The 18,671-nt window shown below is 37.4% G+C and overlaps 6 protein-coding genes across 8 annotated transcripts; 1 reads left to right on the top strand and 5 right to left on the bottom strand.

Annotated features, from left to right (window-relative positions):
• Positions 1-897: 897 nt before the first annotated feature.
• Positions 898-2,961, bottom strand: LOC104707828 (uncharacterized). Its single transcript, XM_087461291.1, has one exon. The coding sequence runs from the start codon at positions 2,959-2,961 to the stop codon at positions 898-900; it is 2,064 nt and encodes a 687-aa protein (XP_087317417.1).
• A 212-nt stretch (positions 2,962-3,173) lies between these two features.
• LOC104707829 (putative disease resistance protein At1g15890) lies at positions 3,174-6,574 on the bottom strand. Of its 3 annotated transcripts, none has more exons than XM_087461666.1 (3): positions 5,060-6,569; positions 3,798-4,476; positions 3,174-3,693 (listed from the first exon to the last, which is right to left on the bottom strand). In XM_087461666.1, exons 1-2 carry the CDS (start codon positions 6,429-6,431, stop codon positions 4,472-4,474), a joined length of 1,377 nt encoding a protein of 458 aa, XP_087317792.1. In that variant the 5' UTR covers positions 6,432-6,569; the 3' UTR covers positions 3,174-3,693; positions 3,798-4,471. The 3 variants fall into 3 exon arrangements, with proteins under 3 accessions (XP_087317792.1, XP_087317791.1, XP_087317793.1); XM_087461667.1 differs by lacking the exon at positions 3,174-3,693 and having other exon boundaries at positions 3,928-4,476; positions 5,060-5,173; positions 5,268-6,557; XM_087461665.1 differs by having other exon boundaries at positions 3,798-6,574.
• Positions 6,575-7,940: 1,366 nt separating this feature from the next.
• LOC104707831 (putative serine/threonine-protein kinase At1g01540) lies at positions 7,941-9,854 on the bottom strand. The gene has a single exon (XM_010424264.3). It carries the CDS (start codon positions 9,712-9,714, stop codon positions 8,215-8,217), a length of 1,500 nt encoding a protein of 499 aa, XP_010422566.1. The 5' UTR covers positions 9,715-9,854; the 3' UTR covers positions 7,941-8,214.
• Positions 9,855-10,001: 147 nt separating this feature from the next.
• LOC104707833 (V-type proton ATPase subunit F) lies at positions 10,002-12,016 on the top strand. Its single transcript, XM_010424267.3, has 5 exons — positions 10,002-10,131; positions 10,255-10,330; positions 10,903-10,984; positions 11,236-11,318; positions 11,654-12,016. The coding sequence occupies exons 2-5, from the start codon at positions 10,268-10,270 to the stop codon at positions 11,810-11,812; spliced, it is 387 nt and encodes a 128-aa protein (XP_010422569.1). The 5' UTR covers positions 10,002-10,131; positions 10,255-10,267; the 3' UTR covers positions 11,813-12,016.
• LOC104707832 (tryptophan synthase alpha chain) lies at positions 11,905-13,725 on the bottom strand. The gene is made up of 8 exons (XM_010424265.3): positions 13,465-13,725; positions 13,230-13,376; positions 13,094-13,159; positions 12,882-12,990; positions 12,656-12,732; positions 12,481-12,558; positions 12,244-12,381; positions 11,905-12,162 (listed from the first exon to the last, which is right to left on the bottom strand). The coding sequence occupies exons 1-8, from the start codon at positions 13,537-13,539 to the stop codon at positions 12,025-12,027; spliced, it is 828 nt and encodes a 275-aa protein (XP_010422567.2). The 5' UTR covers positions 13,540-13,725; the 3' UTR covers positions 11,905-12,024.
• A 26-nt stretch (positions 13,726-13,751) lies between these two features.
• LOC104707834 (MLO-like protein 1) lies at positions 13,752-17,366 on the bottom strand. The gene is made up of 12 exons (XM_010424268.3): positions 16,816-17,366; positions 16,095-16,348; positions 15,874-15,990; positions 15,721-15,781; positions 15,517-15,614; positions 15,350-15,424; positions 15,118-15,256; positions 14,971-15,011; positions 14,661-14,870; positions 14,516-14,583; positions 14,373-14,433; positions 13,752-14,279 (listed from the first exon to the last, which is right to left on the bottom strand). Exons 1-12 carry the CDS (start codon positions 16,994-16,996, stop codon positions 13,968-13,970), a joined length of 1,617 nt encoding a protein of 538 aa, XP_010422570.2. The 5' UTR covers positions 16,997-17,366; the 3' UTR covers positions 13,752-13,967.
• Between the last annotated feature and the right edge of the window lie 1,305 nt (positions 17,367-18,671).

Genomic DNA, 18,671 nt, shown 5'->3' on the forward strand with positions numbered 1-18,671 from the left:
GATCGTAGACATTTGTTGTAAACACAGAAGGCAGTGTTATGTCCGGAATAACCTAGAAAGATGCCTTCATCACTTTCGGAGTCAAATTTACCCAAATGATCCTTATCATTCAGAATATAGCAGAGGCATCCGAACACATGAAAATAGTGCACAGTTGGAGACTTCCCTTTCCAAAGCTCATAGGGAGTCTTACTGGTTCCTTGGCGAACATGCACAGGGTTGATGATATAGCAGGCTGTGTTCACAGCTTCATCCCATAACCGATGAGGAACCTGATTTCCATGCAGCATAGATCTTGCCATCGCTTGCAACGTCCTGTTCTTACGTTCAACAACACCATTCTGTTTCGGGGAGTTCTTGGTGCAGAGTATTGATGAGTGATGCCTTGATGCCCATAGAATTGTTCAAACTTGTCGTTTTGAAACTCACCACCATGGTCGCTTCGAATGGTTTGATTGAGCACTTCTCACTTTTAATCTACAAGGCAAGAATACGAAAGCACTCAAGAGTATCATATTTATCACAAAGAAACCTTACCCAAGTGTAGCGAGAGTAGTCATCCACCATCACAAAGATGAATCATCGTCCATATATACTCTGAACTTGTATAGGCCCCATCAGATCCATGTGGACAAGCTGTAGAGGATGGCTTGTGCGGATGTCTGTTACAGACCCATGAGATGCTTTGATTTCCTTGTCCTTGTTGCATGGACCACATATAAAGTGTGGATCACTCTTCAGCTTGGGCAGTCCACGTACAACTTCTTGGTTTTCCAATTTCAGCATTGTGCGAACATTCAAATGGCCAAGTTTTTGATGCCACAACTCGGTGTCTAGCTCCGCAGTTGCATTGAAACATTGCATTTCAGATTTCCACATATAGCAATTATTTCCAGATTATCTTCCTTTGAGTTTGACAGACCCCTGTTGATCAACAGCTTTGCAGTCCTTCTTGGTAAACGTAACATCCAAGCCTTCATTACACAATTGACTCACACTGGTCAGATTGGCCTTCAATCCATCCTCCAAGAACACATCCTTCAGATGTGGTTGAGTGTCACCACTTGTTGCACCTTTTCCTCGGATTGTCCCCTTACCTCCATCTCCAAACGTGACTCTTCCACCAGCAACATCTTCTATATGAGACAAGTTGTCAAGAGCTTCTGTCATATGTCTGGAGCATCCACTGTCAAAGTACCATTTAGCCTGATCAACCTCAGTTCTATCCGCTGTGTATGCAACATGACAGTAGAGATCATCTTTCCTGACATACCCTTGACTAACTCTTCTAATAGCTGGATAGAAACCATAATTCTGCACTAGATTTGTCACACGATTCTGAAACTTGTAGCATTGGGCCTTATAGTGGTTAAGACGACCACAGTACCAGCATCCTCTTCTCCTGCTGAGACTAACAGAGCGCTGATCAGGCTGTTGATAGTTGTGTGACCCATATGACTGTCTTCCAGGCAACTCACGTTGCATAGTCATCCGCCTGTGATGCGGATTCACCTTAGGTAACTGATTATGTTGAGCGATTGATGCAACAAGTTGTTCTTTGAGTTTTGGCTCAGTGTTTTGCCCTTTAACAAATTGCGTTGACTTGTCAGATTTGATTCCTTGATACCCCAGACTCCACTTTGCGGTGCTTGATTGTCCAATATTGAGTAAGTTGTCGAGATCTTTAGTTCCTTTACTTAGCATCCTGATGTTCTTCAGTTGATCCTCCAATTTCTTCTCAAGACGCAGAGACTTGGCTTTTTCTTCACTCAGCTCCTTAGACAATATTGCAACGTTCATTTGAAGAGTATCTCTCTCGGCTGACAGCTCACTGTTATCTTGGGTCTTTTGCACAACAGTCTGAATAAGAAGCCCTATCTGATCTTCCATTGACAAGCCAGCCTCCTCTCCATCGGAGTCAGATTCCATCTTCTTGTCAAAGTCCTCTTCTAACAATAGAGCTTCGTCTCCTTCGTCTTCCTTGATGACTCCCAGCAAAGCCACAAAGTTGTTCAGAATTTCACCTTTGTTGTCTTCTTCATCAGAATCACTTTCAATCCATGTGATGTAGGACTTCTGCTTATTACCTTGTGAGGGACAATCAGTCTTGGTATGACCAAAGCCCTTGCACCCATAACATTGCAAAGAATTCTTACGTTTGTTATTTGGACACTCAGCCTTGTAATGTCCATACCCTTCACACTCAGCACATTGACGCTCTGGTTTATCACCTTTCCTGAACCCTTTGTCAAAATCAGCATTCGTGAGTGACGTAGTTCCCTTCCGCTGACCTCTCTCCATCTTCTGAAAGTACTTCTTAACCAACAGACCCAACTTTTCTTCGTCTTCAAGCTCCTGAGATTCAGCAAACCTCTGTTCCTCTATAGCTTTAAGAGCAAATGACTTAGCATTCATCTTCTCTTTCTTCTTTAGTTGCATCTCAAACGTCTGTATCATCCCAACGACTTGATTGTACTTGAGCTCATCAGAGTTCAAAGACACATCAATAGCAGATCTGTGCGGTTGAAACTTGTCAGGTAGACTTCTGAGGAATTTCTTGACCAACTTCTTGTCCTTGTATCGTTTGCCCAAAATAACAGATTCTTGAGCAATACCACTCAACCGGCTACTATAATCTGCCACAGATTCAGTTTCAGTCATTTGCAAGTTCTCAAAGTCAGATGCAAGATTGTTCAACCTTGTGCGCCTAACTCGGCATGTGCCTTCAAATGTGACGACCAGAATGTCCAACGCCTCCTTAGCTGACTCACAACCTTGAACTTGATTAAAAATGTCTCTTGGCAGAGATTTGAAGATGACTGACAGAGCCTGTGAGTTGTGTTTGGACTCAACCTTTTCTTCAGCTGTCCATTTCTTTCTGTGTTTCTGCACCAGTTCGCCTTTTTCATTCTTCTCAGTTGGATGAGACCAGCCGTCCTCCACTGCAAACCAAGCTTCCATATCAATGCTTGAGATGACTTGCTTGATTGAGACTTTCTAGTAACCAAAGCATTCTGGATCCAGTTTCAATGGTCCTTGTAACGCAACAACCTCCAGAGATTTCTCCATACCCTAGTCGCAAGATCTCACCTGTTGAAAAAGATACCAGAACTTTTTATCAGGTGTCTGCTCTGATACCAATTGTTAAGGTATAGAGAACACAACACACAGAATAAAACACTTGGAACGCGCCAAGCAAACGCTTTAATCAATCTTATAAAAACTTCTGTTTCTTACAAGACTTGAAACTAAGCTCACTCTCCTATCTATCTAACACAACACCCTGTGTAGATCTAAAAGAGTTAAAACACACTCACCTTCAAAGCTTTTTGTATTTGCTTGAAGGTATACAAATCTCACAAATTTTATCCCACGAGTGCTAGCTCTTTTTGTGGCTAGCCCACGCCTACTTATAACCCCACAAACGATCTCTAACCTAGATCTTTGTGTATCCTAGCTAAAAAGAAATATTCCCTATCTCTAAGAAAATATCTTCCCTTATCTCTTCTTATCAAATATACTCTCAATATCTTCGAGTATATCTTGATCTCTTCTTCCTTCCTTCCCACGCATCTTGTCATCACGTTCACAATATTTCTCCACATCAGCCCTCTGTGATACTTCACAGTTGTCTGCTCCCTTCAGAGCTCTGTTGCACTTTCACTTTGGGAAGTGCAACTAAGGAAAATGCAACTAGACAACAAACACAAACGAAATTGAGAACATAGAGGATACAGTTACACAGAGTGTGTGAAAATCAAGCCAGTGAGAGAGAGAGAGAGAGAGAGGAGGACTACAGCTGTGATCTGTAATATAAGGTGTTTAGGAGTCTCGTACGTGCTTCCAATTTGCCATCCATTATTCTTCGTGTCTCAGTAACTCAGTGACAGCTTTGGACAGTCAATGGTAGTGAAGTTTTTCAGGGTAGTCCGAAGAGCTGGAAGATTCCAGCAGATTCCCTTTAACTCGGCAATAAGACTTACATCAAGAGTTTCCAGCTTCCCAAAGGGTACTACAATATCCGGATGCACATTGGTAATACTTATTGCTTTCTCTCTGTTTATTATTTCTTCTATGCTCAATGACTCCCTTACAGATAGATACGTGAGATTTTGGGCGAACAACAGCCATGTAAAATCCATCGGACCTTCCAACTCGAATGTTTGAACAATGGAGAGGTGCTTAAAGCCTTGAGAACTTGTGCACATTGGTGAAATCCCCGCATTACTTTCTTTGCTTTTACAACAATCTATCTTTATCTCAGAGATTTTGAAGTCCAGAATTATAAAGCGGTGAAGACCACCTAGAGCCACCGTGTTTAATCTAACAACATGAGCTGACATGTTGTTGAGACATAAACCTCGGATAGTACTTGACAGTTGCTTCACTTCTTGTATACTTTCCAAAATCCTGGCATCATCGACGGTTACTGTTGAAATCTTTAACTGGTTCAAGAGTTGTAGCTCTTCTATTAATCTGTCATCAACACAAACACGAGAACATAACAGTTTTAACACTTGAAGATTTGGTAAAATTGTTGATATCCCAACAAGACTTTGAAGTTGATTAGTATACTCCAGATTCAGGTTGATTAGTTTCGTCAACTCCTTGAGACCAACTGGTAACCATTTTATCATCGTGGATGATAAGTTGACATATTGTAACGAACCCAAGTTAGATATTTCTTCCGGTAAACAAGAAAGACTCTCATTTTCCGAAAGATCCAAGACCACAAGTGCTGGCATAAACCGAAAGAATTCACCTGAAATATTCACCAACTTGTTTTTCTGGAGTAATAGGGTTGAAAGGTTGGGGCAGTTGAAGCTTCTGCAAGATATCTCCACAATCTTATTACTTACTAAAGACATCCGTCTCATAACTTTCCAGTTGATGTCATTCGGTACATGGCGTAACTGGACACCGGTTTTAACACAGAGTGTTTCTTTCTGTTTTCCAAAGTCAGACGCTATCCAAAGAGCTATCTCACGTATCACATCATGCATTTTCACATTGTTTGAGAAATCACCATGCATCAATAAATGTGCACGAAGTAACGTACCAATTATATCATGACCTTGGTAGTAGTTAGCTGCTACATCTTCATCTCCATTTCCATATATGAATCCTTCGCATATCCAATATTCTATCAGTTCCTCCTTTTCAATTTGAAAATCTTCCGGAAACAAACAACAGTATAGAAAGCATGATTTGACTTTCTCATCCTTCAAACTATCATAACTGAACTTCAAAACGGAAAAAAGATTTACTTCAATGCCTGGAAAGCGGAGGCTAGACGAATTCAGCACATGAATGGCATGTTCCCATTCTTGTATAGTATCTTTACATGTCATGGCTTTGCCAATGACATTAAGAGCAAGTGGCAAGACACAACATTTCTCAACAACTTTTCTAGCAAGTGCGGTAATTTCCTGATGGCTCTTTAACAAGAAGGTTTGATCTCCAACTATCTTTTGGAACAAATCCCAAGCATCATCTGGAGACAAACACTTAACTTCCATCGTCTCATCAACCTCCATATCTTTGCAAACTTCTATAGAGCGAGTGGTGAGAAGTATCTTGGATCCATTTTCTTGAGTTGGAGGTGGAACTCCTATTTTGTTTAAATCTACTTTGCTCCATAGATCATCCAATAACAGCACAAACTTCTTTCTGTTAAGATTATTGTATATGTAAGCGGCTCTCTCCTTTTCGGTTTTTTGTTTACATTCCTTGTCGAGACCTAGTCTTACCAATATCTGCTCCTGGATGACTTCGTTTTGCAAATCTTTGGAGACCACAACCCATATCACAATATCAAATCCACTCATCAATTGAAGGAACTTATTGTTAGTACGAGTCAAGAGAGTGGTTTTGCCTACTCCCCCCATACCATAAAGACCCAAACTTCTGCGTCCATCGCTCATGAGGTGGTTCCATGTGCTTTCGACAATCGTATCCAAACCAACAGTGGTTTGTATATGCTTCTCCTCCACCTTAGGTGCAGGACCTTTCGCTGCCACCAATTCAAAAATTCCTTTCGATAAAAGTCCTTGAACTTCGTTCAGTTTCTTGGCTAACTTTTTACCATAATCACAGCCTGAGATGAGATTTTTAGAACAGTATCCGCATAGACACAATCTTCTAGTTTGAGCTGATCTAGCCTCAAGCAGATCATTGACTTGGGACCCAACAGTTTCTACCCTTGAAAACCATCCTTGGACTTGAGCAAGCCGTTGCAAACCTTTGTCTTCCTCTAAGACAACTCTTCTTAACAGATCATCTCGTTTTGCCTCGAGTTCTTGCATAGTGTTCTCCAGAGCCTCGAGGTTTCCTTCCATCATGAGAATGTAATTTTGATCACCAAATAAGCAGCCACAAGCATGATTCAACACTTGATCGCAGGATATCTCAAACGCTAAACAGTTTCCCATCTTGCTCAAATAACTTTCTAGAAAAGCAACCGTACGTTGTTTACTGCCAAGGAGACGCAAGAAAAAGAAAATCCAAAAGAAGAAACTGGATAGGGAAAGAGAAGAGGAATACACATAAAGTCAATGTCTTCATGAACTATCATGAAAGAAGAAAATGTCAGACGACATACGTATATAGTTTATTGAAAGTGGCAGCTTCCAGGAAATTCAATGTTTCGTTCAAATGTCACTTTCCTATTATTTCCTCAAGTTTAAGCACGAAGTCTAGATAGAGCTGGCTGAAATAAATAAGGAAATTAACATAACCATAAACCGTTAGACATCTCTCTCTCTCCGAAGACTTTTACCTTCACTATTAAATAAATTTATATATCCATTTTTAAAGACATTTAGTAAATAAATCCTGAATTTGGAATCTATTTAGTATTTACAAACATATTATTACATTAAATAATTAATTTAATAAACAAATTAATTCTACCTATATTCGATTTTTTTTATAGAAACTAAGTGTTTTAAAAGGTAACAAACATAATAGCAAATGTATACAAATTTTATTTCTTTATTTTATAAGGAGATGAATGAAGAGGTTGAACCCAAATATTATTTTTTACTTGATAAAAATTTGAAAAATTGATTTGATAAAAAGTGACTTTTAGCCTCACATACTATATTTTACTTTTACGGGTTTCGTATGATGAGTTTTTGCGGATTAAAAATCTTTGAACATGTTGCGTGATCCGCCTAGCATGGCGGGTCTGGACTATAGAACCAACACTAAAATTAATAGTTTATTTCATATATTATAGATTTGTAGTCATAGTTTGGAAAATTAACTTATAAATTATTTAGTATATGAACTACAAAATATTACACATACTACAACACATTCTTAATATTCCAAAAAAAAAAAATTGTATACACATAAAAATATACACTAACATACCATATATGCATATATATACCTCTGTTCAATTATAGAATACAAAACTAAAAGTTTTAAAATTTTATATTCTATCTAATAACAAATTTAATGTAATTAGGTTCTAAACTGTATAAAACGTAAGAAGAAAAAAAACATTCTAAACAAAATTATAAATTAATTATATTTAAATTAATTAATTGGGAATTTGAAAACTAAATAAATTAAAAATTATTATTTAAAATACAATAATTTATAATTTAGTCCCACAGTGTACCGCGAGTAAATAAAGAAGTAAAACATAAACCGTTAAGACATTTTAATCCAACAAAAGTAACATATGTCAGAAAATCATGAGACTCACTCTATTTTGTGTTTGTAAACACAAATCGGAAGATAAAATAAATTATAAATCTCACCAAAAGCAATTAAAAAAAATCACTAAGCTTAATGAGAAAATTTATTATACAGTAGATCTTTTTCAATCCAAAATTTTATGTGAATTAAAATAATATACACACAAAAAAAGATCTTACATAGACATTTTTTCACGTTATAAGCAATTTTAAACGTCAAATTAAAAAGTATTTATGAAAATAATTAATAATATATTTATGAAATTCACTCTCTATATTTCTTTTTATACACAAACTTAAAAAATAAATAAAAACCCTTAACATCCAATATAACACAACACACTATTTAACTCTTTAGGCTATACATTACAATAGACTGAATCTAAAGAAAAGAAAAAAAACCATATATATATATATATATATTTTTTTTTTTTTTTTGAATTATTGTAAATTTCCAAAAATCTACACACATAACACACAAAACTTCTAAAAATAGTTAACAAAATTACTGATTCTCATTCTCCTTCTCCAAAGCTAATTGGTCATTGTTGATCAGAACTGAATTACCACTCTCATCCGCTGATTCATTCACATCTGTCTTCCTCCGTGGTGACTTTCCCGGTTCTATTCCTCCTCCTCCGGAGTTTCTCCGATCATCTCTAGAGACCAAGTCCTCAGCTTCAAGCATGTGAATGATATGACCCATCTTTGGTCTCTTCTGAGCATTAGGATCAACACATCTCAAAGCTACCAAAAGAGTACGCTTTAATGACCTTAACGACGGTTTCTCAACCATCCTCGGATCCAAAACCCCTTCCGCATCTCGATTCGTCACCATTCTCTTCAACCATTCCACAAGATTCACTTCTCCCGGAGCCCTGCTATAATCCACAGGACTCCTCCCCGAAATGATCTCCATAACCAAAACACCAAAGCTATAAATATCGCTTCTCTCATTCAACATCCCTGTACTCGCGTATTCAGGAGCCACATACCCAAACGTACCCATCACACGAGTAGTCACATAGCTCATCTCCGAACCCAAGAGCTTAGCTAGCCCAAAGTCTGAAACTTTCGAGTTCCATTGATTGTCAAGCAAGATATTACTTGATTTGATATCGCGGTGAACAACCTTAGGCTCTAGACCTTCGTGTAAATACATCAACCCTTTAGCTGTTCCAAGAACAATGTTCATTCTAATCTCCCAAGTAAGAGGACTCTTAAATCCCAAACCACCACCATGAAGCCACTGTTCTAAATTCCCATTATCAACATATTCGTAAACTAACATCCTATGAGCTCCTTCAACGCAATAACCTAGCAACCTCACCAGATTCTTGTGCCTCACTCTTCCAATAGCTTCAACTTCGACTTTAAACTCTCTCTCAGCTTGTCCTTTGTTGTTGAGCAGATTCTTAATAGCCACCATTGACTTGTCCTCAAGAACACCTCTATACACAATCCCATACCCTCCTTGTCCGATCACATTCTCGTCAGCGAATCCATTAGTAGAAACCTCAAGCTCCCTCAACGTATACCAATGTCCCCAACCTAAATGAGAAACCTCGGGACCCGCCGACATAATTAAACCCTGATCACCCGACCCCGAACCCGACCCGGAACCAGTCCAACCACCTCGTTCCGGATACGAAATCCGATGATCTTTCCCGATTTCGATGTGAATTTTGGTATCGTCCTGGTGAGTCTCTGGCGTTGGGTCGGGTTGAACCGGAGGTCGAGACGGGTCAACCCGAATCTCTTGAATCTCCTTGGAAACAACGGGAACAATTGTATGATGAGACTTCGAAAAAGAAGAAGAAGAAGGGTCGAGAGATGACTTGTTCTTCTTGTTGCTTCGTCTGTAAACGAACCAGAGAGAGATGAGAACGAGTAAAAGAACGATCGCGGCTCCAACGCAAACGCCGAGAACGACCCATAAACGCAAATTGAAAATAGAAGTGTGTCTCGAGAGCTGATTGTTGTTGAGAGAGTGAGAATCCGCCATTGCAGCTAGCTCCACTCTGACTCACTCTTCTTCTTCTTCTTCCTAGATTTTTTTTTTTTTGCTTTTGCTCTGCTTCACATATAAAAATAATATCACAGGAGGTTTTTTGTCTGAAGTAGAGACAAAAGAGAGGTAAGAGAAAGGACAAAAGTACCCTTGAAGAGGCAAAAGCTGGCTTTGATGGGACTTGCACTCATTATCATTTTACTATTTACACTTTCGCCATTTTTTACTGTTAAATGGTTAAAGCGCAATTATTAAAGGAGGGTTAGTGTTGTTAATAAGGGTATAAGTTAGGGGTAATATAGTCAATTGAATCGTGTTCTGACTTCCAAGGTTTTTTTTTTTTGGTAGTGATTACAAATCTATCTATCTATCGATCAAATCGAAAAAAACGAGAAGAACAGAGAAAAAGAGGTAATGAATGAGTACAACAAAATCAAAGAGCTTTCTTCTCTATCTTTAGTGTCGATGATTGTATTCGCTAGATTGATTGATTTTGTTTCTGGGTTTTTGTGTGGTTTGCGTGTGTGTGTGCAGTTGAATCAAAAATATGGCTGGGAGAGCTCCGATCCCTGCTCGCAACTCTGCCCTCATCGCAATGATCGCCGATGAGGTAAACTCGTATTACGGAAGGAAAAAAAAAAATCAATCTTTTTGATGACGGATTTGAGGCTTCGTGGTTTTGATTGTTTAGAAAATGTTGGTTTTTGGGGATCTCACTGTGTTGAGTTTTGAATCTCTGAGATTTGATGATCTGGACTAAATCAATGCGTTATGTTGGGTACATAGACTTTGGATTTGTTTGTGAAATTTGTAATCTTTTTGGTAGTGGTCACGCCCTAGATTAGCTTTTTCTTAAGTTTTTGTATATCTCTTGATTTCGGATCAGATCAGATCTGACAATGATGATCTCATCTGCTACATGTTGTTGAATCCACCATAACAAGGGATTTAGGTTTTCTGTGTTAGTTTCAACTGTTCTGGCATAAGAATTGGATTTATTCAATTGTATTCCACCAGAAAGACTATGTCTTTTCCCTTATTTGTGACTTAGCTTGCAAGTTCCTCCTTGTACATTGACTATTACTGGTGAAATCAGTGGCAGAATTGTTTAGAACTATCTGTTGGTAGTGACCATTTTGTAATTTCCAACGTCTCTTACTTGGCTAAAATTTTTGTGTACAGGACACTATAGTTGGATTTTTGATGGCTGGAGTTGGTAATGTTGACATAAGGAGGAAGACTAATTACCTCATCGTGGATTCAAGTATGTTTTTGGATCTTTAGGAAAGATATTGTTTTCAATCATTAATCAAATTATGTCACTTGTCTCAAAGTGTTATGTGTCCCTTTGATAAAATCGAGTTAGTGGATGTTTTGCATCAATTCAATTTTTTCTGTGATCTTGTTAGGAGATAACTTTCCTAACTTCCATTTCTGTAGAATTGTATCAAATTGCCCTCTAGTCTTCTACATTAAGTGATTTTTCCTTTATTTCGCTTTTTTCTTGCCTTTTAGAGACAACTGTGAGACAAATTGAGGATGCTTTCAAGGAATTCTCAGCAAGGGATGATATCGCTATCATTCTTTTAAGCCAATATGTAAGTGCTCTCCTCCAATTTCAGTACACTTGTTACTCATCTTTACTGCTGTGTGTGCTGTTTTATTTTAGTCTTTATCAAAGAGTTCATGACTTGTACTCCTCCACTTTATAGAGCCCCTTATGTTTACTGCCATTAGTGACTATCTTTTTCCCAGTAAATAGTATATCATTGGAACATAGGATGAGGTCACTTTGCAACAGCCCTTAGAGACATATCATTTATGAGCTTGAAACAACATGGGCTCTATTCCTATGTGCTATAGCTATACTAATTTAAAGTCTGTTTTTTTCCTACGGTGTCAAAAACATAATGAGAAAATTTCATACTTGTAGATTGCCAATATGATCCGGTTCTTGGTGGATAGCTACAACAAGCCAGTTCCTGCAATCTTGGAGATCCCTTCCAAGGACCACCCCTATGACCCTGCTCATGATTCAGTTCTTTCCCGTGTCAAGTACCTCTTCTCTGCAGAATCCGTGTCACAGCGTTAAACATATGCGTTCTGCACGCTTGTTGCGCCTATATCATTTGTTTGTTTTTGATATTCTTGTATTTTCTCCTTCGGAACCCGAAAACTTTACAATAATGTAAAACTCTTGATTTTTATTTGGAGATGGATGGATGTTATAATATTAAGAAGCACTGGTGGCTTCATCTGGTTCTTTGCATTGAATAAAGAGAAGAATCATTGTGTATTCGAAAATCAAGAAACCAGAGCAGACTTTAAAGATTTAGTGAAGACTTCTAGCTCCTTAAGTCCTTGCTCAGGTGATTCAGACTCGCCTAAGATCTTAACCATGGCGCTACCCACAATGACTCCGTCTGCTCCCCATTCAGCTACCTGTAATGTTAAAACAAACCACGTCAGGCTAGCAAATCCTATTGCCGAGATATTGGTAATCCAGTGATTATGCAGCCCAACCTGTTTCACATGCTCAGGTTTTGATATGCCAAATCCAACCGCGACGGGTTTGCTTGTTGCCTCTTTGATTTGTTGTAGAAGAGATTGAACTTGTTCGTTAACAGACTCTCTTGTACCTGTAACTCCTACTGAACTTACCTGAAAAGACCTCGATAATAACATTCACACGCATAAGAACACGAACTTACACACATCATCATGTACTAATCTAAAGAATCGTGAAACGCTGATTCTTACGAGATAGATAAATCCTTCAGATGCTTCAACAATGGCGTTCATTCGTTCTTTCGGGGTTGTGGGTGTTGTGAGCAATACCTTGAGGACAATATAGTATATAATAGGGTAAAAATAGAAGAAAACAGTTTGCTACGAAATATGATGTTTTTGTGACAGCTAGAGGAAAATAACTTACTAGTTCAATCTGCTGCTTCCGAGCTTCAATCCGCAGAGTCTCAGTCTCCTCGAGTGGAACATCAGGAACAAGAAGGCCTATGAAGAGACACCATGTTATGTAAAACAAACTGTTAATATAGAGAAGACAATAACCACAAATAAATGGAAGCAAATGGTGTCAAAACTGAGCCCTGCAAAAAGAATAAGCAGTTACTTAGGAGAAAAGATGAAAATGTTAAATGTACCATGAACTCCAGCATCTTTAATAATAGTCATATAGTTCTCGATTCCCCGGCGCAGGATTGGATTGTAATACGTAAACAATGCAATTGGACAAGATAACTGAGGGATAACCTGAGAAATTTGGAATATAAAAAAGAGTCTCTTTCTTAAGAAAACTAAAACCACAAAGGCTACGAGAGGAGGTAAAGTAAACAAAAGCAAAACCAAGACACACCTCTTTAAGCATAGTGATAATGGAGTTAAAGTTGGTTCCTTTAAGCAACGAACGTCTCGCAGCAGCCTAAACCAAGAACGAGAAGGTTTATATATTCAGAATAAGATTGAAAGTTTGCTGCTTCTGTGGATCGAACCTGGATTGCTGGACCATCAGCCAATGGATCAGAGTATGGAACACCGAGTTCGATAATGTCCGAGCCACACGAATCAAGCACTTTAAGAGCTTTTGCTGTAGTAGAAAGATCTGGATCACCAGCTGTGATATATGGAATCAGAGCCACCTGTAAAAGTATCGAAAAGCCCCCAGATCAGAGTCTGGGGAGGAATCAAAATTGAAACTTTGGGGATTTTTGAAGAGAAGTTACATACTTTGCCTTGTTTCTTTAACCTTGCGAAAGTCTCTGATAGACCAACCGTGGTGGGACGGTTCTTAAGAGAATCCATTGTGCTGAGCTTTCGAAGAAGAAGATGAAAGTAGCGACTTAAGCGCGAGTAGAGTGAGTGGCTTTGACTCTCTTTTGCAGAACTAGAATCAAAACGTCAACACAATACCGGTTTAATCATTCGAACCGAACAAAAAATAAACCGATTTGAAAATCAAACTGGAGATCCGGTTTAATTATTTTGGTATTTGGGTTATAAATTTTAGATACCAATGGAAAACCAATTTTTTTATTCAGTTGCATCCCTAACTACGATGTTCCAAATAATACAATATACAATCAGATTCAATTCCCAATTCTAATCCCAATAGAGTAACTTTGTAACAAACCATAAAAAATCATGTCACTATAACTTGTGTATAAAAACAATGCCGGCCCTTGATGCTAAAATCTGATAATGATATTTTCAAGAAAATATATCTCTGCTGCTCAATTCTTATGATCAGGTGTAATCTCGTTGTTTGTGTCCCCTGCTGCGTTGTTTCTTAATCTGCTGAGCTGAATCCCTGCAAACCCTGCACCAGGACCAGGAGCAGGACCAGAACCAGCACCAGGAGCAGGAGCAGGAGCAGGAGCAGAACCAGAACCAGAACCAGAACCAGAATCAGGACCAGCCTGGGAGCCTCCTTCGGTTCCATTACTAGCTTTTAGTTCTCTCTTTTGCTTTACTTTCTGTGCCCAACCAACAAGACCAACCTGCACATTCTCCTCAAATATAGCTTTCTTGAAGCTACTTCCCATCTGTTGTAACATAAGAGGACGGTCACTTCTTCAGAAATTTTAAAAACTAGACCAAAAGATTCTGAAGCTTTATAGTTGAAACTAGTTTTTCACCTGTGAGACAATGGCATAAAGTGGCAGTGTACTGTAACTGCAAAGCACTTGAATGAAGACCCTAAATAAAAGAAGAAATATATTGGTATAAAACGAGATTTATTAACTGAAACATATCAACAATGTATGAAACTTTTGCTTACCCGATGACCAATCTTGGAACAATGTATCTCACCTGTCCCATAATGCACGAGTCGAAGCCGTATGTAACCTAGAATATACTTATTAGTCTTAACCATTATAGGTGAATCTTGGAGTTTTGTTTTTTTCTTAAAGAACCTGACTTACCCAAATCCAAAAGAAAAACGCAATCTCGAAAGCATTTTGGAAAAGGATAAAATGGATCAAGTAGAGAACAACTTGAGGTTTGCTGAACCAGAAATGCTCATCAGAGGGTTTCACCACTAAGTCTCCTTCAATAGCTACATGTTTCTCTGCAACTTCGTGAGCTAACTGCGAAATCACATGCTCCAACTTTGTTCCCACAGCAAGAAGCAGCTTTGGATGTTCAAAAACATAGGGACAAAAGTAAGTTTTAACTGAAAGAAGATTTCAGCAGTCTGAGAAAACGAAATGGGGAAATAAACAATTGACTCACAATAAAGGGAATGAAGGCTATCCAGAAATATGTGTGCCATCCTGCAAGATAGTGTAGCTTCGATATAAAAGGACTCCAATTTATATTTGAAAAAAGCGTTTCATTAGATCAAAACTAGACATAGGAAAATGAATTTATGAAGCATACCATTAACATTGAGCAGCAAGAAGATGACGACGAAGATCCAAAGATACCAACTAATACCAACAACTTGTTTGAAATCATCCTCCAGAGCACGCATCATATACTTGTGGAAATTAAGCTTAGGATTTCCCTTACAATGTGTCTGCAAAACAACCAAATAGATGAGAGTCTCTAACTGACCAAAGCAACTTATTTCCATTACCAATATTCAACTTTTGAATAATCAAAATTTTACCGTAATGAAACCAAGACGTAAAGTCACATAATCTGATTTCGTCACAGATCCATAGAATTGCTTAAGAAAGGATTGCTGTTATGTAAACAACGTGATCTCAATATTGGGTGGTTACAAAGGATAGATAACAGAAATAAAACAAGCAATGTAATTTGAAAACACCATACCGTCCATCCGAGAATGATTGAGTCTTTACCAATACCAAGAAAATGCTCTTTAATAAAAGCATGGTTCTGTACATGGGTGACCCTTCTTTTCCTCAGAGCTGCAAAAGGCACAGCAAATAATCAAACAAGATTCTACTAGCATCTTCATGAATTTTGTATATACATATTCTGATAAAACGAATAACTTGTGTAATGTAGTAGTACCTGTTTCAGGGTCAAAATTCTCGTCTGCAATCATATCCTCCCATTTCTTCCATTGGTGGATCTGCATTAACATAGAAAACATGAATAAAGAATCATGGTGCATTAACTGACAGATGAATGTAAGAAACTTCTATGTGGTTAATTAACGCTCACCCTGGTGCTTCCAAAAACAACTGTGAGGACACAAAAGGTCACATGGGATATGGCGAGGACGAAGATGAAGATATGCAGATGGTGCAATGCCTCAAGTGAAAGCAATGGTACTTTTTGCTGACAACAAGAGGGCGAGAAGTAAGTAGTGATTTAATCAAGAATTAGCAAGAGAAACACCCAAAAAAAGATTATAACGAGACCCCATAAGTATTTTAATTTACCTTTTCGCTACAATAACCAACTGCCGCAGCAGCATGTTCAGCTAGTAGACGCCTTGTGGTTCCAACAATAGGTAAGAAACTCTGAAAATGTTCTTCTGCAGTAACGTTTTTATGTCCACTTGCCTCAGCTTCTGCTCTTGAATCTAGAGAACATGGAAGCATATGCATAAGCACATCTTCTTTCACACAGAATTTGGAAATGAGTCCTTGGAACACCGTCAGTAACAGCGATATGAACCCCAACAACATCAGCTCTGCAATTCCCCAAAATGATATATCAGAGAGCTAAAAAAAATTCACCAAAGCAACACAATAAAAAGTAGTAAAGCTTTTAGCTTTTAATACAACAACGCTGCTTATAATCTGATACAATCACATCTCACTATTAACAACAGCAACTCTGAAATACTAATAAAATTTGTCATTGATCAAACAAATTTGCACGAAAGCAACACAAAAAATAGTTAAAGTATCAAACTTTAAAGACTCAGCCTACAACAAAATCTGACATAGCCACCACATAAGGCATAAAACAACAATTTTCAGTCATGTGAACCTTAATCAAAAGGTTAAAACACTGTTTAATGATAACACAGGAATAAAAACCAAAACTGAAGAACAATTTGGCAAAAGGAACCAGAAGTAACGCAAAAGATCCGTGGAACCCACTCAAAAAAAAAAAAGGGTTTTTTTTTGTTGTGTATTGATGGGTGTTGTGTACCTTCTTTAACCTTTTGAAGAGCTTCGTAAAGGGGTTTTTGCTTCTTCTTCTTAAGAACAGTACCGAAATGATGAAGCAAACGCTCCACAGCAAGCGAAATCGCGACGATGACGGTACAAACTCCGGCGACGACCCACGTCGGAGTGAATTCAAGTGACATCCCTTCTCCTCCGTGACCCATTTTCTCTGTTTTTTGTTTCCTTGTAAGATTCCAAACAAGAAAAAAAAAAAGGAAGAGAATTTATAAAAACAAATCGGACAAAGGAAGAGTCTTTTTTCTAAACCACACTGGATTAGTGGATTGGATTGTCGGGTCGAGCAAGGAAGATGAGAAGATGAATGAATTATGAATGAGTGAGACAGATTTTTTTTGGACCTTTTTATTTATTAATACAGTAATTTGGTGTTTTGTCAACACTAAAGGTAAATAAGATTAATTATGGATTATGTTACATAATCTTCAACTCAATTAGGTTTTAAATATGTACTATTAATAACCATTTTAAGAAATTTAGTTAAATCATTATACTAAACAAAATAATCTGTGCGGCAAATTAGGAAACGCGTTTTTCCACTTTTCAGTTTCCATATTATTCATTTCGTTTTTTTCTATTCCCGTGTGAAATTATAGTTTAAGATCATTCACTAATCACACTCAGGTTCTTTTTGGACCTTTTTTATTTTTAATACAGTGATTTGGTGTTTTGTCAAACACTAAAGGTAATAAAGATTAATGATGGATTATGTTCCATAATCTTCTACTCTATTATATGTACTACTATTAATATTTTTAAGAAATTTAGTTAGTCATTATACTATTTAAAAAAAAAAAAAAAACTGTGCGGTAAATTAGGAAACGCGTTTTTCCACTGTTTAGTTTCCATATTATTCGTTTCGTTTTCTGTTGCCGTGTGAAATTAAAATTTAAAAGCATTCACTACATGACTAATAAACACACACACTCATCATAATCATTAACATTAAATTATGTAATCAAAGTTACATTACATAACATTCGAATATTCCCTTCTTTTTTGTTTATTTTTTAGTTTAGTCACTTTATATATTCTCTCCAGTTCACATTTCCTAAATTTTTCATTTTGTCTCAGTTTTTTAAAGGAATGTAAGAAAATATACAGAACTTTAGATTCCTTCCGCTCACAAGAGAGCTATCGCTGTCAATTAATTTGCATGTGGTCAACAGTCGAGTCATCTTTTGTCGGATAGTTCTACTCCTACCCGTTGTCCGGTTCGAGTAGTAGTGCTTAAAATACCAATTTTATATTACATACTAACTTTGAAAACGAGGAAAGATCAAAGATCTTGTGTGATGCTGCTACCTGGTTTCAAGTCACCCACAAATCTGTTGAATCCTCCTCTACAACACTTTAGCAACAGTGTCGGTTTATCAAAAAAAAAAAAAGAAGCAACAGTACTGTCGGTTGTGGTTTTGATCTAAAATACCACTTTTGCCCCTGCGAGTTGATACATTTAAGTGCTAATTCAAGAATGGGTATGGCGAGGCACACACCTAAAACATGTACAAATAGTTAACGAATACATTCAAAACTAATACGATGAAACCATATGAAAGATATGCTAATGTTAGACCTCAGCTTATTATATACTAGATAAAGTCCCACGGCATGGATAATATAAACGAAATAAAATACCTTTAGTTATTTTAAAATACAATCAATAATAATTAACATTAATATTGTTACAAAATTTAAAATTTTATGTGAGACACAAAATATGATGTTTGAAAAAAAATTTGTCTTGCTATTTATAAAAAAATTGTGGTATCAATATATGTTTAGGATCATGGGAGGTTTTCAGTTTTTTTTTGGATCAAA

Source organism: Camelina sativa, chromosome 8 (assembly GCF_030686135.1).
Source record: "Camelina sativa cultivar CO46 ecotype springtype chromosome 8, ASM3068613v1".
Lineage (NCBI taxonomy): Eukaryota > Viridiplantae > Streptophyta > Magnoliopsida > Brassicales > Brassicaceae > Camelina > Camelina sativa.